Source organism: Oncorhynchus nerka, linkage group LG9a, assembly GCF_034236695.1.
Source record: "Oncorhynchus nerka isolate Pitt River linkage group LG9a, Oner_Uvic_2.0, whole genome shotgun sequence".
Taxonomy (NCBI): Eukaryota; Metazoa; Chordata; class Actinopteri; order Salmoniformes; family Salmonidae; genus Oncorhynchus; species Oncorhynchus nerka.
Window position 1 is genome coordinate 21,326,809 of NC_088404.1, and position 19,379 is coordinate 21,346,187.

Sequence of the window (19,379 nt, forward strand, 5' to 3'; positions counted from 1 at the left end):
TCCTAGACGTTTCCATTTCACAATAACAGCCCTTACAGTTGACCGGGTCAGCTCTAGCAGGGCAGAAATTTGACAAACTGACTTGTTGGAAAGGTGGCATCCTATGACGGTGCCACGTTGAGTCACTGAGCTCTTCAGTATGGGCCATTCTACTGCCAAATGTTTGTTCTATGGAGTCTGCATGGCTGTGCTCTCGATTTTATACACCTGTCAGCAACGGGTGTGGCTAAAATAACCAAAGTCACTGATTTGAAGGGGTGTCCACAAGCTTGCTTGTGTGTGTGTGTGTGTGTGTGTGTATATAGCAATCTGTGCATTTTGAACAACAGCATAAATACACCTATTTCACATGTGCATGTCAAAAACCAAATGACCACTGCTACACATGCTGCCACTGTTTTGAACAGATTAATCAAAATCATCAAATCAAATGTTATTGGTCACATATACATGGTTAGCAGATGTTAATGAGAGTGTAGCGAAATGCTTGTGCTTCTAGTTCCGACCATGCAGTAATATCTAACAAGTAATCTAACAATTTCACAACAGCTACCTTACACGTAAAGGAATTAATAAGAATATGTACATAAAAATATATGGATGAGCGATGGCCGAACAGCATAGGCAAGATGCAGTAGATGGTATAGAGTACAGAATATACATATGAGATGAGTAATGTAGGATATGTAAACATTATATAAAGTGGCATTGTTTAAAGTGGCTAGTGATACATTTATTACATCCAATTTTTAATGATTAAAGTGGCTAGAGATGAGTCAGTATGTTGGCAGCAGCCACTCAATGTTAGTGATGGCTGTTTAACAGTCTGATGGCCTTGAGATAAAAACAGCTTCTGTCTCTCGGTCCCAGCTTTGATGCACCTGTACTGACCTCGCCTTCTAGATGATAGGGTGGTTGTATATTTAAAACAAAATACTTTTAGATTCCTACTCATGTAGTATTTTACTAGGTGACTCACCTTTTTACTTGAAAATGACTCAAGTAAAAGTATCTTTACTTTTACTTAAGTATGACAATTGGGTCCTTTTTCAACCACTGCTATTTAGATCGAGCAGCCAGCTCATGAAAGAACGCACCAGGTACAATGCAACAAGCATGCTGAAACAAGTGAACACACATGATCTAACTGGGCTAGCTAGCTAACATAACTGGTTAGCGCATCATGCTTTGTGACATTAACTTCCATTCTGAAATTACTTCATATTTCTAAGTTAGTCAGATATTAGTTTAGAAAGACTTAAAATTGACATGGGAGCTAATTAGCTAGCAAACTTTTAGCTAGCTGGTTATCAAAAAGGTAGATAACTGGTTAATTTGAACCCCCCCCCCCCAAAAAAAATCTACAAAACCATTTATCAAAATTACTGTAGCTGGCTAATTAATTGTATCATGCTTTGTGATAAACAGCATAAACCAGGTGTTAGTCCACAGAACCCCACCACCTACAGTAAAAACCGATGAACAACATGGGGGGAAACAATCCAATTGGCCAGCCACCGTCCTACCAGAGCCGCAATGAGAAGGGTCTAGCTAGCGTATCCCTCTGTCTTTCGACTCTTGTTGGATGTAGATATCCGGTTTATCATGTCCTAGGCTCCCATGACTGTTGTGATTATTCAATTACAATTTGCTTTAGCTCCATCTGTACCTGATAGAACAGATCTAGTCTCAGTTCTGAAAGCACATTTGAATGCTGCAGGACGGTCCATTTACTTTTTGCTGTTTTAATCACAGGATTTTATTGCATAAATTTCATTGGGGCAGTTCTCCCTCATAGCAAATAGCTGGCAAAACAATCAAAGCATTGTTCACACGGCCTATACACCCGCTGTAGCAGTCACTGAGGGGCAGAGTAGTACATGAACAGCTTGTTTTGAACGATATATTTGTACCCCTTATATGTTATAGAACATTTTCAAAAAAAAAAAAATGTAAGCTGAAATATCAGAATTGGATAAGTCTCCAAGCTCAAGTTAATACTTGGTGGAAGCACCTTTGGCACCCATCACAGCTGTGAATCATTTTTGTTAAGATTCTACTGACTTTGCACCTCTTAGGGCAACATATATCCATCATTGTTGTCAAAATTGCTCAGGCTCAGTGAATTGGGTTGGGGATCATTGATGGATAGGGATACTTTGTATTTTCAAGTATTGTGGTGCTAGCATCATGTTACGGGTATGCTTGCTGTCGGCAGGGACTGGTGAGCTTGTCAGGATCAAAATAAATATGAAAAGAGCAAAGCTCAAGTCTTCTGAAAACCTAACCCTGGAATAAAGTTGTATTTTTCAGCAAGACAATTGCAAAACAATGTATGCCAAAGACTCACCAGAATGGGTTTCCAAGAGGTGTTAAAAGTTCCTGAGTACTCTAGTCTGTCTTAACTGAAATTTGCTTGAAAATCGGAGACAAGGTTTGAATATTGCTGTCCATCAATGACTCCCAACCAAATGTACTGAGCCTTATCAATTTTGACAAAAAATATGCATATACAGTGCGTGTACAAAACATTAGGAACTGCTCTTTCCATTACGTAGCTTTCACTTGGGTTCACCTGGTCAGTCTATGATCCCTTATTGATGTCACCTGTTAAATCCACTTCAAAATCAGTGTAGATGAAGTGGAGGAGACTTGTCTTCCGTTTCTCTTAATTTCACCAATGTTCTGTAACTTTCTTTCACTTTGAAAATATGGAGTAGGTTGTGTAGATCTGTAGGGAAAAAATGTAATCCTTTTTAGACTTAATTTTAAGGCAGATAAATAGGCAGAATCTATCGCACACCCAAAGCGGATGTGAAAGTGATGGAGACAAAACTGGAGAAATGGGGGGAGTCGCCGCACACTTCCCGTTTCTTCAAGGCAGCAAAATGTGAAAAAAGTTCAAGGGGGTGTGTACTTTCTATGCATTTTTTTGTGGTTGGAGGAATATTTTCCTTAACAGGGTAAAAGCTGACTCAAGCCACTCCAGGGACAAATACAACTCTGCAGCAATTCAAAACATGTCACAGGCAATTATTTCTTCATTTGTGGAGGGCAAAAAGGGTCTCTTGAAGGCATCGCCAGAATTGTTTTTGATTCCAGTAAAGCAAATTAGATTAGCATAAATGTCCAATATTTTTTTTACTCATTATCTTGTCCAAATACACTGTATGCATTCATGGGAGCAGTACACAGCATAGAATACTATATTCTGGATGTTGCTCTTAAGGCGCGCTATCACTACTGTATACATAGAATAATGATAGCGCCTTTGGGATTCTCTCGGTAGGAAATCAAACCGCACAATCTTGTGATGCTATGAGCCATGTCTCATTAGAAGCTCCTGGAAAACAAAACAATCCACAAAAACATGTCTGAAAATGTAATGGTAAATAATCCTTCTTTAGCTATTAGCCTATAGTAGGCACTCCAACTTGACCAAGGACATCTCATTCTCTCTGTGCTATATCCTGTGTAGAACAGAGTAGCTCTCGAACTCATCTATTCATCGATGGCTCTACGAACCTGGTCCCATTTCCATCCGTTACAGAAAAATAAGCTGTCAAAGCTACCTCGTAATATATTGCAATGTGTTCTCAGAGCAATTCGTATTATTCTGTATGTAAATCTGTGACCCTCCATTTAGTATGACATATTACGTTACATTATGAATGGAATAGCAGTCGTACAAAATGAGACGAATTATAGGATGCATAGTGTCATACATCTAACCCAGTCATACAATAGCATATTAATTGGATGTTGTAACTGATTATACATATTGGAGGATGTATAGTATTATACAGCTTTCTCTGAAACAAGGTTGCGCCGTTACAACAAAGGAGAATTACGGGGAGAATTTACACTAAGAAAAACACATTTTTGTCCATTAAAACAACATCAAATTGGTCAGAAATACAGTGTAGACATTGTTAATGTTGTAAAAGACTATTGTAGCTGGAAATGGCTGATTTGTTATGGAATATCTACATAGGCATACAGAGGCCCATTATCAACAACCATCACTCCAGTGTTCCAATGTTGCATGTTGTGTTAGCTAATCCAAGTATATCATTTTAAAGAGCTAATTAATAGAAAACCCTTTTGCAATTACGTTAGCGCAGCTGAAAATGATTAAAAAAGCAATAAAACTGGCTTTCTTTAGACTAGTTGAGTATCTGGAGCATCAGTATTTGCGGGTTCGGTTACAGGCTCAAAATCGCTAGAGACAAAGAACTTTCTAATGAAACTCGTCAGTCTATACTTGTTCTGAGAAATTAAAGTTATTCCATGCAAGAAATTGCCAAGAAACTGAAGATCTCGTACAAGACTGTACTACTCCCTTCACAGAACAGTGCAAACTGGCTCTAACCAGAAGAGGAGTGGGAGGCCCCGGTGCACAACTGACCAAGAGGACAAGTACATTTGAGTGTCTAGTTTGAGAAACAGACGCCTCACAAGTCCTCAACTGGCAGCTTCATTAAACCGTACCCGCAAAACACCATTCTCAACGTCAACAGTGAAGAGGCGACTCCGGGATTCTGGCCTTCTAGGCAGAGTTCCTCTGTCCAGTGTGTATTCTTTTGCCCATCTTAATATTTTATTTTTATTGGCCAGTCTGAGATATGGCTTTTTCTTTGCAACTCTGCCTAGAAGGCCAGCATCCCGGCGTCACCTCTTCACTGTTGATGAAAAGACTGGTGTGGGCGAGAGTAGGTAGGCATGTGGGTGTGTGCGTGTTTGTTTAGTCGTTTGCTTTGTTCCTCTCGACTTTATCCCGGTCTGTACGCTGCTACTTATCCCTGATGAGTCTTAGAGATGAGAACTCTCGCACTTCTCACTGGTTTATCTAGCACTCCACACAGGCTCTCTCTGTTTGCCTAATTAATCTGGAGTTACATCCCATTGCTTCTAATTACAAGGTTAATCCTATAATCCAGGAGAGAATATGGTAATTATTATAGCCCTGTGCTGTTTGGGCTTCATCTGTGAACCATATATAATAGCAGTTTCACCCTCACAATCTGTGGTAGAAGTCATGACAGCAGGAGGAGCAGGACGGTGTGTTCATGAGACTAAGATGATTCATCTGGCTCTCTCAGAATAAGTGGATTTTTCTTCTCATACACAGAAATTACTCTTTTTCAACCACGCTGAACTTGACTTATGGTGGGATGCTGAGTGAGCCAAAACAGACCTCTCCCCCTCCTATTGTCAATGTGCTTACTGTCACAGCTTGACAGTCACAGGCTGGTTTGTCTGAGCTCAGAAGAGACCTGACATACAGGACATACATACATACATACATACAGGAAGTACAAAGCACCATACAACATTGCTCATGTCAAATGGAAGGCACAATTGAACACCTAAGATCAATGAACTAACTAATCAATTAAGTTAAATCTTAACAGATGGATATTTAAATCTTAAACAATAATACCATTCAAATAAACCATGAACTATACACAATGTCAGTTTGTTTGGCAGATCTAACATCATAATCTACTAATTCCACACAGCACAGTCTACCACAGCAGGGACATTGGAGCCCAACCCCCAAGGAGAGGCTCAGAACAAGCAAAGGTTGCCATCATCAAGGAGCTGCCATGGGTCAATAGATAATCTGACCATCCAGTCCCCATGGTACTCATTCACACTCTGGACAGTGTGTGAAAACCTTGTGAAGACTTACAGAAAACGTTTGACCTCTGTCATTGCCAACAAAGGGTATATAACAAAGTATTGAGAGACTTTTGTTATTGTCCAAATACTTATTTTCCACCATAATTTGCAAATAAATTCATTTAAAAATCCTACAATATGATTTTCTGGATTTTTTTCCCTCATTTTGTCTGTCATAGTTGAAGTGTACCTATGATGAAAATTACAGGCCTCTCATCTTTTTAAGTGGGAGAACGTGCACAATTGGTGGCTGACTAAATACTTGTTTGCCCCACTGTAGGTCAGAGATTCTAATTTATAGAATTGTGCTTTGTATTTTATATGCTGCCTACGCAAATCATTCCTCTGGTGGTCCTGGGTAGTTTGTGGGCATAGAAAAATACTTAATTGCCAATGGAAAATTAGAAACTATTTCATTTAGCAGCGAGAGAGACTTCTATTAACATAGTCTGTTGAGCTGGGAACTTGGATTCTTCACGATTTACAGAATGACTTCTCAGAAAACGCTCCATATATTTGGACAAAACAATCACCTACTGTCTCTGGCTGTGAAACATCAAGTTACTTTTAAAATGTATTTTTTAACTATGGGGATTAATGTCAATCATCAGTGCACTGCAGCATAGATGGGTGGACAGGCAGATTTATCCAGTACACTGCAAAGAGAAAAGCCTTAGCTTCAGCTACAGAGCATGTGAGAGTTTAGAGCAGAAGCATAACACCCATTAAAAACCTCCTCCTGGTTTATTTGCCATTCACGGTTAGAATATAATAAAACCATGGGGAGTTACTAGCACTAACGACTAAAAACAGCTTCAATGGAATCAAATGGTTCACGACCTAGTTCTCTTTCAAATCAAGCAACATTCACAGTTGACAGGCTGGGGGCATCTATAGCAAAGCCTCCATTGCTGAGCACATCTGCATCTCACAGCCAGATTACCCCAACATAATCTACTGTGAAATCCATCTAGTCAAAAATGACACGTGTTTTATGATCTTTTGATTGTGCATATTCAGCAGTATATCCAGCTGTGAGAGCCTAATTTGATCACTGACCTCTAAAGGAGAATGGAATTTTAATGTACACATCAATGGAGGAAATTAACAGTTCCCTTATAACCTTTACTTCTCAAATCCCATCACAAGGCATTTCATATTTGTAATGAGAGAAAAACGTTGCTAGAAACAAGATTGAACTTTACATTTCTCCTAGCTGCTTGTAATCACTGGATTCAGTCGGGTCAGCATCAACCTTAATGTGGAGGGATGCACTCGCATCATAATCTATATATTCATAGACCAATCAAGCGAGATTAAACAGGGAACGGCCTTGATATCCCACTCTTCCTTTGTCTTTCCTGTTGCCTACAAGTGGAAAACATAGCGTATCATCTGGTCTCACAATCTAACAAACCCCCTCTCCTCATTAACAGCTGGGAATGAGGTAATCTAAATCCCAGCTGAATAGGAAATACAGATCTATCTATTCATGGGCAATACCACACCAAAAATATGTTCTGCTCCTTCTGGTATGTCAGAATGTTCTGGCAATTCTCACATCGAAACTTTAAAAAAGGGAGGAACAATGTTTGATACAAATGTAAAAAAAATATTTCAAAACTATTTGAGAAAATCACGACCTATACATAGCTTTTGTGATCTACCTATGATCTGTGAAACGTAAATGATACAGAAAACAACTTGATATCATTATACTCCTTAGTATGCTATACAATATGGAATAAGTATGCAATAAACTCTACATGGATATCAAATGGGCTATCTGCTAATTCTGAAGGTATGATGCATTTTATGAGCACCACCAACACAGTGAAAGGGAAAATGGAATCAAAAGGAGCATCCTCTGCTTGTGACTTGCTGAATGTGCAATCCTAAAGGATTTCTATGTACATGTATAAAAATGGGTCATATCATTAAAAGTACCAAATAATATTTTTTGTCACATGTACCGAATACAACAAGTGTAGACCTTAGTGAAATTCTTACTTACAAGCCCTTAACCAACAATGCAGTTAAGAAAAATACCTACAAAAATAAGAAATAAAATAAACAATTCAAGAGCAGCAGTAAACTAACAGTAGCGAGGCTACATACAGGGGTACCGGTACAGAGTCAATGTGCGGGGGCAGCGGTTAGTCGAGGTAAAATGTATACGTAGGTAGAGTTATTAAAGTGACTATGCATAGATGATAAACAGAGAGTAGCAGCAGCGTAGGGGGAGGGGGGCAATGCAAATAGTCTAGGTAGCCATTTGATTAGATGCTCAGGAGTCTCATGGCTTGGGGGTAGGACCTTTTTAGAAGCCTCTTGGACCTAGACTTGGCGCTTTGGTACCGCTCGTCGTGTGGTAGCAGAGAGAACAGTCCATGACTGTGGTGGCTGGAAAAGGGTTTTGATAGAACTTTGGCAGGGTCGATAAATAATACCAAATTATTTCACAGCACTGATATAAAGATGGTACTTATTTTCTTTTGAAAAATGCTCTCTGTACAGCCAAATCAAGACCTTTTAAAACCACTGATTGAAGAAAATGACATTGTCTTTCAAAACATAGGCCTTCTATTTCAAGTACCACAGCATTCCCTTTCTACAGATTCCATCTCCTTTGTGATTATGACTTCTTTTCAGTTTCCAATAAAAGGCTCCAGGAGAATGAAATGATGTGAAAGGGTGTTGTGTGTCATCTTAAAGCAAGCATACAAATGCATTGAAAAACAAGGCAAAGTAGCAAAGATCTTCCTCGGGCACATTAAAATTACACAAGTCAAGCAAAAGAGACATAATGAGCTGACCCAAAATAAATTACTGGCACTGCAGCGCACTTGAAAGTGGTGAATGTAAAAATCCCTGATAAGATTGTCATAGTATTCCAACACCATGCTGATCCCTTCTAGGAGTAGGAGTGAGGAAATGGAATGAAAAAGAATACGTCATTTCTGTTCGATGCAGCATTATTCTCCATGAAGACAACAAACGATCAGCTGCTTTCCTGTTGCTCCCCCCTTTTTCCTCAGTCACTTTTACCTACAGTTTATAATACTCAATCTCCCATTTCATTTTGAAGCTCTCACTACTGTTGTAATGAATCCATGGGCAACTAAAATGTTGGTGAGAGACAGTCATATTCTAGATAGTTCATTCTGGGCATATTGCGGTAGCAATTGAATGGAATGTTTGCAAGTGGCACTTGAAACCTGGGGAATAATGTGTGCTGCAAGAGCGAGTCATCAGTGTGGTAACTATGGCCAGAGCGTTTCCAGGGCGACCTCTGCTAAATCTGGACCAACAGAGTGAATTGAACTAAGATCAGATTATGTCAGACTCAATAAGGGAGGATGTGCTGGTAATTGAAATGTCCTCATCCGCTTCAAGCCCGAGTGGTGCAGCGGTCTAAGGCACTGCATCTCAGTGTTAGAGGTGTCACTTCACTACAGACCCTGGTTCAATCCCTGGCTGTATCACAACCGGACATGATCGGGAGTCCCATAGGGCGGCAAACAATTAGCACAATTGGTTAGGGGAGGGTTTGGTCGAGGTAGGCCGTCATTGTAAATAAGAATTTGTTCTTAACTGACTTGCCTCGCTAAATATTTAAAAATGAATAAAATAAAGTAAAGCACTGCCTCGTCACAGGATACAAACTCGGAGCAGGCTGCCGCACAGTGTCATTCTTCTCAGATGACAATGTAATCAGACATTTCAGACAAGCGTGAAAACCGGACTCCCTGCTTTTAATGGATTCTGAGGAAATAAGCCCCTCTCAGGCAGAAGGCACTGACACTGATCTTGCAAACTGGAGGAAGGGACCAAGCGAAATGTAGATGCCCTGATCTGTGTGGTCTGGTTTCATAAAAAGTGTGCTTTCGCCTTACGCAAAGATTACTTTGTTAAGTTTATGATTACTTTATGAAAGCTGTCACATTAACTGTATCCCCAAAATTGTATATATAGCACCAAAATGTTTTACTTTGCACTATTACACTGGTAAAAAAACAAATAGTTCTTAGATACAGCACGTATGAAAAAAATATGCAGTCTGCTCTGATGTATGTTCCACAGCAGTGGTATTCAAAGTTGAGGTTGTGACTGCTAGTGGGGTCGTGGGGAAACAAACCATTAAGAGTACAGATTATTTTATGGGACAATATACAAAAGTTGAGAATGATAATTTGAAAAATACAATTAATGAGAAAATGTATTTACTCATTTTGATAAGAGATGAAAATGCAATGACTGAAGGTTATTGTTGATGGGGTTTTTTTTTTTACACACTATTTTTTTTTTACAAACTTGGTGACACATTGCTTAGGTAAGAGTGAGACATGCATACTTTATGCACGAGGAATCCTCCCCCCTACTCTGGAGGAGGTGGGTGTGGAGTGGGTCATAACTCTAAAATGCTACTGACTGTCTCCTATGGAGGGTGAATCCATTATGAACCTCCCAAGGGGGAGGTTCTGGATCAACTGCAGTGGCAGTCCCTCTTATCTTTAATTAAAAGATGAGCGTTATAGGTCTAGTGAGGGCCAATCCAGAAGCTGAGAGGACCCTTCTGCATTTTAATCATTTGGCGCGGGCCTCAACGTTCCCTGTCAGCTTGCCTTGGGAACAGGGTTGGGTGGTATCTAATAGGAAACATTCTTAACCTTCTAATGCAAGACCTGACATTTCTTCTACTGTACACATAAACCACAACTGCAGTCATGTACTGAATGTTTGATGAACAGGCACTCACACACACGAGAGCCAACACACCCTATAGTCTACTGCAAAGATGTGAAACTCCATGGCATCTCTCGCTTTATCATAAAGGGCAAAATTGGACATAGACCTACACATTTTGGGGATTAAAGGTCTTTTAAGGTCCCACAGTTTGTCAAGTGATCTCCTCAGCTCCCTGCTAACAGATATCATTGACAACATAAACAGACCCATTCAGAAGAATATAACATGGCACCAGCTACAGGGGTGCATCAATGGGAGTTCTTGCCAAATGCTCGAAGTGCTAAATTTACTCATCAGCTCACCACCAGCATTTGAGTCACTCAGCACCCTGACCTCCAGTGTGAAGTGCACTAGTTCCTAGCTATTTGTACATGTCCATCACGTTGTATTAGTGAAAACTATTCATCCTCTTTTAGCATGGTGCTTAAAGCATTGCTTAACTCCTCTAACTGTACATGGACAGGACAATATCAAATACTTTGAATTTAACACAATGTGTTAAGATTGATAATCACATTACATGGAATAGTTTTGATTATATTTTATTGTAGGTCACCTAAATTTAAACACATTTTCAGGATGGAAAACCGTTCAGTGTAAACTTTAAAACGACTCAAACCAGATAATGTAGAAAAGATAATGGACCTACAGATTTAAAAAGATCATCTTTGAGAACTAACAAATCACCTAAATAAAAGCTAGACAGTGAGGGAGAATTGAAAATTCCCAAAAAACAATGAATTTGTTATTATGTTTGAGCAAATGACCATGGCACTAGTCCATGTTTGCTATTATAGCCAGTTAGATACACCAAATTTCGGGAGGTTTGGAAAAACGGTCACGTTGCCTATTTATAATACACGCGCACACCAGAACAGATACATCGTGGTTAGAAGATCCAGCGCAAATTCTAGCCCTTACCTTATGCATTAATTCAGTACGCTCGCTCCCTCTGTCAATTACATTTTCTTCTTGTCATTAGAACACAAGTTACTTTTCAATGTGTTACCGAAAACCTGAATTTTTCATCCACAAGTATAAATAAAGTAGCAGGGGTGCGGATTGCACACAAGCATCCAGGTAAAACAACATAAGGATCATTGCTTGCGAGACCTGTGCGCAGTCAAAAGAAAATGTCATGCTTGCTAACTTGGTTAGCTATGTGATGAATTAAACCGCTTAACCCATCAACTGTTTTAGACTTTACATTTCTTACCAAGCAAGATAAAAACGTTCCACCAGTACTGAGTTAATTAACAAAAACATTTTTGCAACGAACGCATGCTGTCATCACCAGACTGTCCATTTAAGTAGTGTCAAATTGACGTATCTATAACAGGGGTCGTAGCGTAACGGTTAGCATCACTGCTCTGGGTTCGCCTACTGAAGTGGATATTTCGACCATTCTATTTCGTATTTTTATTTTACACCACCCTCCCTATCCCGACACACAGGCGCACCAGTTGAGTGCTTATTTTCATTAATTAGGTGACTCTTAAAAGAGCCTTTGGGTTTGTTGGGCATTGTCAAGTGGCAAGAAACAGGGAGTGTGACGTGTACTAGTGCGAAAGGTAGAGAGACCAGCTCTCAAACTCTCAAGAAAGACGTTGTTGCCCTCATCCATCAGATGCATGCCATCCTTACAGTACAAATGCATGCGATAAGTTGTACAGGTTGTAAACATTCCTCCTTTTCAGGTGCCTCTGTCATTTGAGAAATTTGTCAAGCTGCCCCATGTGGAGCTGACAAATGACTTACGTTTATTCATGTGCACACATTACTTCGCACACTATCAGTAGCACAAAACACGACCCTGCCAAGCCGCACTGCTTCTTAACACACTGCCCGCTTAACCTGGAAGCCAGCCGCATGCATGTGTTGGGGGAAACACCTTACAACTGTCCAGGTTAGGGGAGGGTTTGGCCAGGGGGGGGCTTTACTTGGCTCATCACGCTCTAGTGACTCCTTGTGGGGAGCCAGGCGCCTGTAGGCTGATTTCGGTCGTCAGTTGAACGGACATTGGTGCAGCTGTCTGGCTTCCAGGTTAAGAAGTGGGGCTTTATGGGTCATGTTTCAGAGGACGCATGACTCGACCGTCACCTCTCCCGTGCCCGTTGGGGAGGTGCAGCAATGAGACAAGATCGTAGTCATGAAATTGGGGAGAAAAAGGGGGTAAAAATTAAAACAAATAAAATATTGCCTAGCAAGTTCTCATAATAACTTTGCTTTACAGAGAGTAGGCTACTGAGAGACAGTAATGTAGCGCTCAGTGGTGAGGCTGAGGCAGGCTGCAATGCATGCAGGAGGAAGCAGAGTAAACAGAGGGAGGAAGCAGAGTAAACAGAGAGAGGAAGCAGAGTAAACAGAGAGAGGAAGCAGAGTAAACAGAGAGAGGAAGCAGAGTAAACAGAGAGAGGAAGCAGAGTAAACAGAGAGAGGAAGCAAGCACAGAGAGAGGTTAGTACAGTGGTTCCTAAACTTGGAGTCGGTGTACCATGTGGGATCCCCTGAGAAAATATGTACTAATCTTATCAAACAAGCTAGGAACTTTAAAAAAGCAGCCATGTTTCAATATGAACATCTCCACATGGCCTATATTCCCTATAAGCCTACATTAAAATGCAATCAATACAGTTCTAAAAATCACCAATGCTACGTGTAAATGTGAATAATTTCTCAGATTTCCCCCCTTTCAGTGTTATAACCAGTGGGGTAGAGAACTTAAGTAAAAAAAACGTTAAAGTACTACTTAAGTATTTTTTGGGGGGGTGGTATCTGTACTTCACTATTTATATTTTGTTGACAACTTTTACTTCACTTACATTCCTAAAGGAAATCATCTACTATTCACTCCGTACATTTTCCCTGACACCCAAAAGTACTCATTTAATTTTGAATGTTTCGTAGGACAGAAAAATGGTCCAATTCACCACGTATCAAGAGAACATCCCTGGCAGACTCACTAAACACAAATGCTTAGTTTGTAAATGATGCCGGAGTGTGTTCCTGGCTATCCAAACATAAGTAAAACAATTATGCTGTCTGGTTTGCTTAATATATGGAAGTAGAAATTACATTTTTACTTTTGATACATAAGTATATTTAACACCAAATAGTTCGTTTTTTTCTCAAACACTTTTTTTCCTGGGTGACTTTTACTCAAATATGACAATTTAGTCCTGTGTTTGTAGAACGACTGAGGTGAATGAACCTACATCAGCCAAGGTGATGATGGCTAGGGTAATTTTTTCTTGTTTTTGCTCTTGTCCAAATAACATTAAATATATATATTTTATAGAATTGCAGTAAATGAGCTTCAACTAAAAATATATATATTATTATTAGTAGTAGTACCCACACCCCTTTGGACCTCACTAAAACTCAAACCCTGGTTATGGCCCTGTGTGTTATAATTTAACCTTTGTTTTTTGGAAATGATTTATCGCTGATATGAAATATACGTTCCTTGTGTTTCCAAAACCTTACCGCAAGCGATGCATGTTAACATTTAGTCTAGAACAAGCGTCGGAGATTTTAACAAAACTCCCCTGACAAAATATACTATCGTCCATATGCACTAAATGAAGTTCGTGTCTATGAATAGGCTAACCTTGGATATGTTGGTTGACCACATTTTCCAGTCGATCCAGTCGCTCTATAATCTTCAGAGTTTCTCCCTTGTTGTCATCTTCAAACTTCCTCTCCAGTTCGGGCTCTGGGACTTTGGTGTTCACATTGGCCACATAATTAGTGATCCAGCCGACGTAGAGAAGACAGACAATATTGGTCATGCCACTCAAAATAACGCATGTCGACACCAAAGTTTTGGTTCTCCTAGAGCAGACCATCATCGCGACATCCCTCCATACGGTCCAGTGCGCATACAACCACAATAGAAAATGCTTACAAAACTCAATGACAAAACGGTAGCTTCAGTGCAGGATTATAACATTGCAGCAAAGGGCTAAAGCCTTCCAGCTGCTGAGACTGACAGCAACGCTAACACAGAAACGTAAATTAGTAGATGCAATGTTCAGTACTGCATATACTGGGCACCACCTGAAAGCCGCTGCAACAAATTACTCTGAGGCACAGCGCAGGCGGCCAATGAAATCCTCTGGAAATGTACACTGCATATCCGATCATTACACAATCCAATTGGAGCGTGGGACGCGTGTTCTCCACAATTCTCTCGTCCTTCAAATAGGGAAGGTGCCGTGAGCTTTATAGATCACCCGAGTCAAGCACATCGACCCGTTGGAATTCCATTGAAGTGTGGAACAGGTGTGTGTGTGTGTGTGTGTGTGTGCGTCTGTCTGGTGTGTGGGTAAAGATAATGTCTCAATACAATTTCATCAATAATTGATTGCGATTTTTGTAAAGGTTCTTGTCTTTATCCTCATCAATAAGATGGGACATTATGATGTATTACTTTGAGGCCACACGAGGCTTCCTTTTAAAGACTTTATTGGTACCCAAGTAATTAGTAATCTAACATCCGTCCCCCCTTCACATCCAGTAAGCATACTGTATACTATAGACCTTCAGAGTATTAAGACTGTCACAATTTTTTATTTGATTAATTAGGATCCCCATTAGCCGACAACAATGGCGACAGCTAGTCTTACTGGGGTTCGACACAACGAAAAATACATTATGGACAAAATTCTTTACAATTTACACTACTGTTCAAAAGTTTGGGGTCACATAGAAATGTCCTTGTTTTTGAAAGAAAATTTTAAAAAATGGTCCATTAAAATGAGATCAAATTGATCAGAAATACAGTGTAGACATTGTTAATATGGTAAATGAGTATTGTAGCTGGAAACGGCAGGTTTGTTATGGAATATCTACATAGGCATACAGAGGCCCATTATCAGCAACCATCACTCCTGTGTTCCAATGGCATGTTGTGTTAGCTAATCCAAGTGTATCATTTTAAAAGGCTAATTGATCATTAGAAAACCCCTTTGCAACTGTTAGTACAGCTGAAAACTGTTGTCCTGATTAAAGAAGCAATTAAAATGGCCTTCTTTAGACTAGTTGAGTATCTGCAGCATCAGCATTTGTGTGTTCGATTACAGGCTCAAAATGTCCAGAAAAAGTACTTTAATGAAACTCGTCAGTCCTATTCTTGTGAGAAATGAAAGCTATTCCATGTGAGAAATTGCCAAGAAACTGAAGATCTGTGTACTACCTTCACAGAACAGTGCAAACTGCCTCTAACCAGAATAGAAAGAGGAGTGGGAGGCACCGGTGCACAACTGAGCAAGAGGACAAGTACATTAGAGTTTCTAGTTTGAGAAAGACACCTCACAAGTCCTCAACTGGCAGCTTCATTAAATAGTACCCGCAAAACACCAGTCTCAACGTCAACAGTGAAGAGGCGACACCGGGATGCTGGCCTTCTAGGCAGAGTTCCTCTGTCCAGTGTCTGTGTTCTTTTTCCCATCTTAATCTTTTCTTTTTATTGGCCAGTCTGAGATATGGCTTTTTCTTTGCAACTCTGCCTAGAAGGCCAGCGTGCCGGAGTCACATTTTCACTGTTGACGTTGAGTAGTATTTAATGAAGCTGCCAGTTGAGGACTTGTGTGGTGTCTCTTTCTCAAACTAGACACTAATGTACTTGTCCCCTTGCTCAGTTGTACACCGGGGCCTCCCACTCCTTTCTATTCTGGTTAGCGCCAGTTTGTGCTGTTCTGTGAAAGGAGTATGTCACATGTGATCCCTCTCTGGCCTCTAGGTCACCAGGCTTCTCATTATGGCGCACACCTGTTACCATCATTACGTGCACCTGCGCGTCATCAGACTCACCTGGTCTCCATCACTTCCCTGATTACCTTTAACTCCCTTTGGTTCCTTCCCCAGGCATTATTGTTTCTGGTCTGTGTGTTCGTGGTTCTTGTTTTGTATTATGTTGCATTAATTTATTAAAGCACTCACTCCCTGAACTTGCTTCCAGACTCTCAGCGCACATCGTTACAGAGTAATACACAGCGTTGTACGAGATCTTCAGTTTCTTGGCAATTTCTCGCATGGAGTAGCCTTTATTTCTCAGAACAAAAATAGACTGACGAGTTTCAGAAGAAAGTTCTGTTTCTGGCCATTTTGAGCTTGTAATCGAACATATAAATGCTGATGCCCCAGATACTCAACTAGTCTAAAGAAGGCCAGTTTTATTGCTTCTTTTAATCAGTTTTCAGCCATGCTAACACAATTGCAAAAGGGATTTCTAATGAACAATTAGCCTTTAAAATTATAAACTTGGATTAGCTAACACAATGTGCCATTGGAACACATGAGTGATGGTTGCTGATAATGGGCCTCTGTACGCCTATGTAGATATTCCATTAAAAATCAGCCGTTTCCAGCTACAATAGTCATTTACAACATTAACAATGTCTACACTGTATTTCTGATCAATTTGATGTCATTTTAATGGACCAAAAATGTTGCTTTTCTTTCAAAAACAAGGACATTTCTGTGACCCCAAACTTTTGAACAGTAGTGGACATACTTTTAAAAACATTAACATGTAGTGTGTGTGTGCATCTATCAGTTACACACACACACACACACACGTAGGCCACATGGGGGAGAGGTGTTGTGCCGTGAGGTGTTGCTACTACCACCTATAAGGGCACAAGGTGAGACTCAAATGCAGACACAGGAGGCAGATGGTTGAGCTCCAATATTTATTATAATAAAAGTGGTAGGAAAAGGCAGGTCGGGTACAGGCGAGCGTTCATAAATCAGGTCAGAGTCCAAACAGTACAAGATGATAGGCAGGCTCGAGGTCAGGGGCAGGCAGAGTGGTCAGGCAGGCAGGCTCAGAGTCAGGACAGGCAAGGGTCAAAACCAGGAGGGCAGCAAAAGAGAGACTGGGAAAAGCAGGAGCTGAGACAAACACTGGTTGACTTGACAAACAAGACGAACTGGCATAGAGAGACAGGAAACACAGGGATAAATACACTGGGGAAAATAAGTGACACCTGGAGGGGGTCGAGACAAGCACAAGGACAGGTGAAAGAGATCAGGGCGTGACACCACCACTATACAGAATAGCCTACCACCACTATTAGAGGTCGACCGATTAAATCGGAATGGTCAATTAATTTGGGCAATTTCAAGTTTTCATAACAATCAGAAATCGATATTTTCGGACACCGATTTGGACAATTTTTTATTTAATATATATATTTTTTTGCACCTTTATTTAACTAGGCAAATCAGTTAAGAACATGTTCTTATTTACAATGACTGCCTAAAAACGGTGGGTTAACTGCCTTGTTCAGGGGCAGAATGACAGATTTTTACCTTGTCAGCTCAGGGATTCAATCTTGCAACCTTACACTTAACTAGTCCAATGCTCTAACCACCTGCCTCTCATTGCACTCAACGAGGAGCCTACCTGTTACGCGAATGCAGTAAGAAGCCAAGGTAAGTTGCTAGCTAGCATTAAACTTATCTTATAAAAACAATCAATCATAATCACTAGTTAAACTAGTAATATCATCAACCATGTGTAGTTATCTAGCGTGTCCTGCGTTGCATATAATCGATGCGGTGCACATTCGCAAAAAAGGACCGTAGTTTCTCCAACGTGTACCTAACCATAAACATCAATGCCTTTCTTAAAATCAATACACAGAATTATATATTTTTAAACCTGCATATTTAGCTAAAAGAAATCCAGGTTAGCAGGCAATATTAACCAGGTGAAATTGTGTCACTTCTCTTGCGTTCATTGCACGCAGAGTCAGGGTATATGCGATAATAAACATTTTGTTTTCTAAATGATAGTTTCCGGATTATACCATATGAATGACCAAAGGCTCGTATTTCTGTGTGTTATGTTATAATTAAGTCTATGATTTGATAGAGCAGTCTCACTGAGCGATGGTAGGCACCAGCAGGCTCGTAAGCATTAATTCAAACAGCACTGCGTTCGTGCGTTTGCCAGCAGCTGTTTATGACTTCAAGCCTATCAACTCCCGAGATTAGGCTGGTGTGACCGATGTGAAATGGCTAGCTAGTTAGCGGGGTGAGCGCTAATAGCGTTTCAAACGTCACTCGCTCTGAGACTTGGCGTGGTTGTTCCCCTTGCTCTGCATGGGTAATGCTGCTTCGAGGGTGGCTGTTGTCGATGTGTTCCTCGTTCGAGCCCAGGTAGGAGCGAGGAGAGGGACGGAAGCTATACTATTACACTGGCAATACTAAAGTGCCTATAATAACATCCAATAGTCAAAAGGTATATGGAATACAAATGGTAGAGAGAGAAATAGTCCTATAAATACTATATTAACTACCTCTTACCATGGAATATTGAAGTCTCATGTTAAAAGGAACCACCATCTTTCATAGGTTCCCGTGTTCTGAGCAAGGAACTAAAACGTTAGCTTTTTTTACATGGCACATATTGCACTTTTACTTTCTTCTCCAACACTTTCTTTTTGCATTATTTAAACCAAATTGAACATGTTTCATTATTTATGAGGCTAAATAGATTTGATGTATTATATTAAGTTCAAATAAGTGTTTATTGTTCATTCAGTATTGTTATAATTGTCATAATTGTAATTATAAAAAAATGTTTTAAAAATTTAAAAAAAAATAAAAATAAAATTCAATTTAAAAAAAATAATAATAATAATAATTAAAATAAAAAAAATTCGGTCAACCTCTACTTGGCACACCTGTATTTGGGGAGTTTCTCCCATTCTTCTATGCTGATCCTCTCAAGCTCTGTCAGGTTGGATGGGGAGCATTGCTGCACAGCTATTTTCAGGTCTCTCTAGAGATGTTCGATCGGGTTCAAGTCCAGGCTTTGGCTGGGCCACTCAAGGATATTCAGAGACTTGTCCCAAAGCTACCACTGTGTTGTCTTGGTATGGCTGTGAGCTTAGGGTCATTGTCCTGTTGTAAGGCGAACCTTTGTCCCAGTC

At 40.1% G+C, this 19,379-nt stretch overlaps 1 protein-coding gene and 1 long non-coding RNA gene across 3 annotated transcripts in view; one reads left to right on the top strand and one right to left on the bottom strand.

Moving 5' to 3' along the window:
- The window catches only part of LOC115134033 (polypeptide N-acetylgalactosaminyltransferase 18-like), an 89,554-nt gene extending 74,979 nt beyond the window's left edge, over positions 1-14,575 (bottom strand). Inside the window, exon 1 of the mRNA XM_029667571.2 lies at positions 14,045-14,575. Coding sequence (XP_029523431.2) covers positions 14,045-14,285 — 241 coding nt within the window. The 5' untranslated portion in view covers positions 14,286-14,575. The remainder of the gene's footprint in view (positions 1-14,044) is intronic.
- Positions 1-19,379, top strand: part of LOC115134036 (uncharacterized) — a 112,443-nt gene that overhangs the window by 50,529 nt on the left and 42,535 nt on the right. The window lies entirely within an intron of this gene.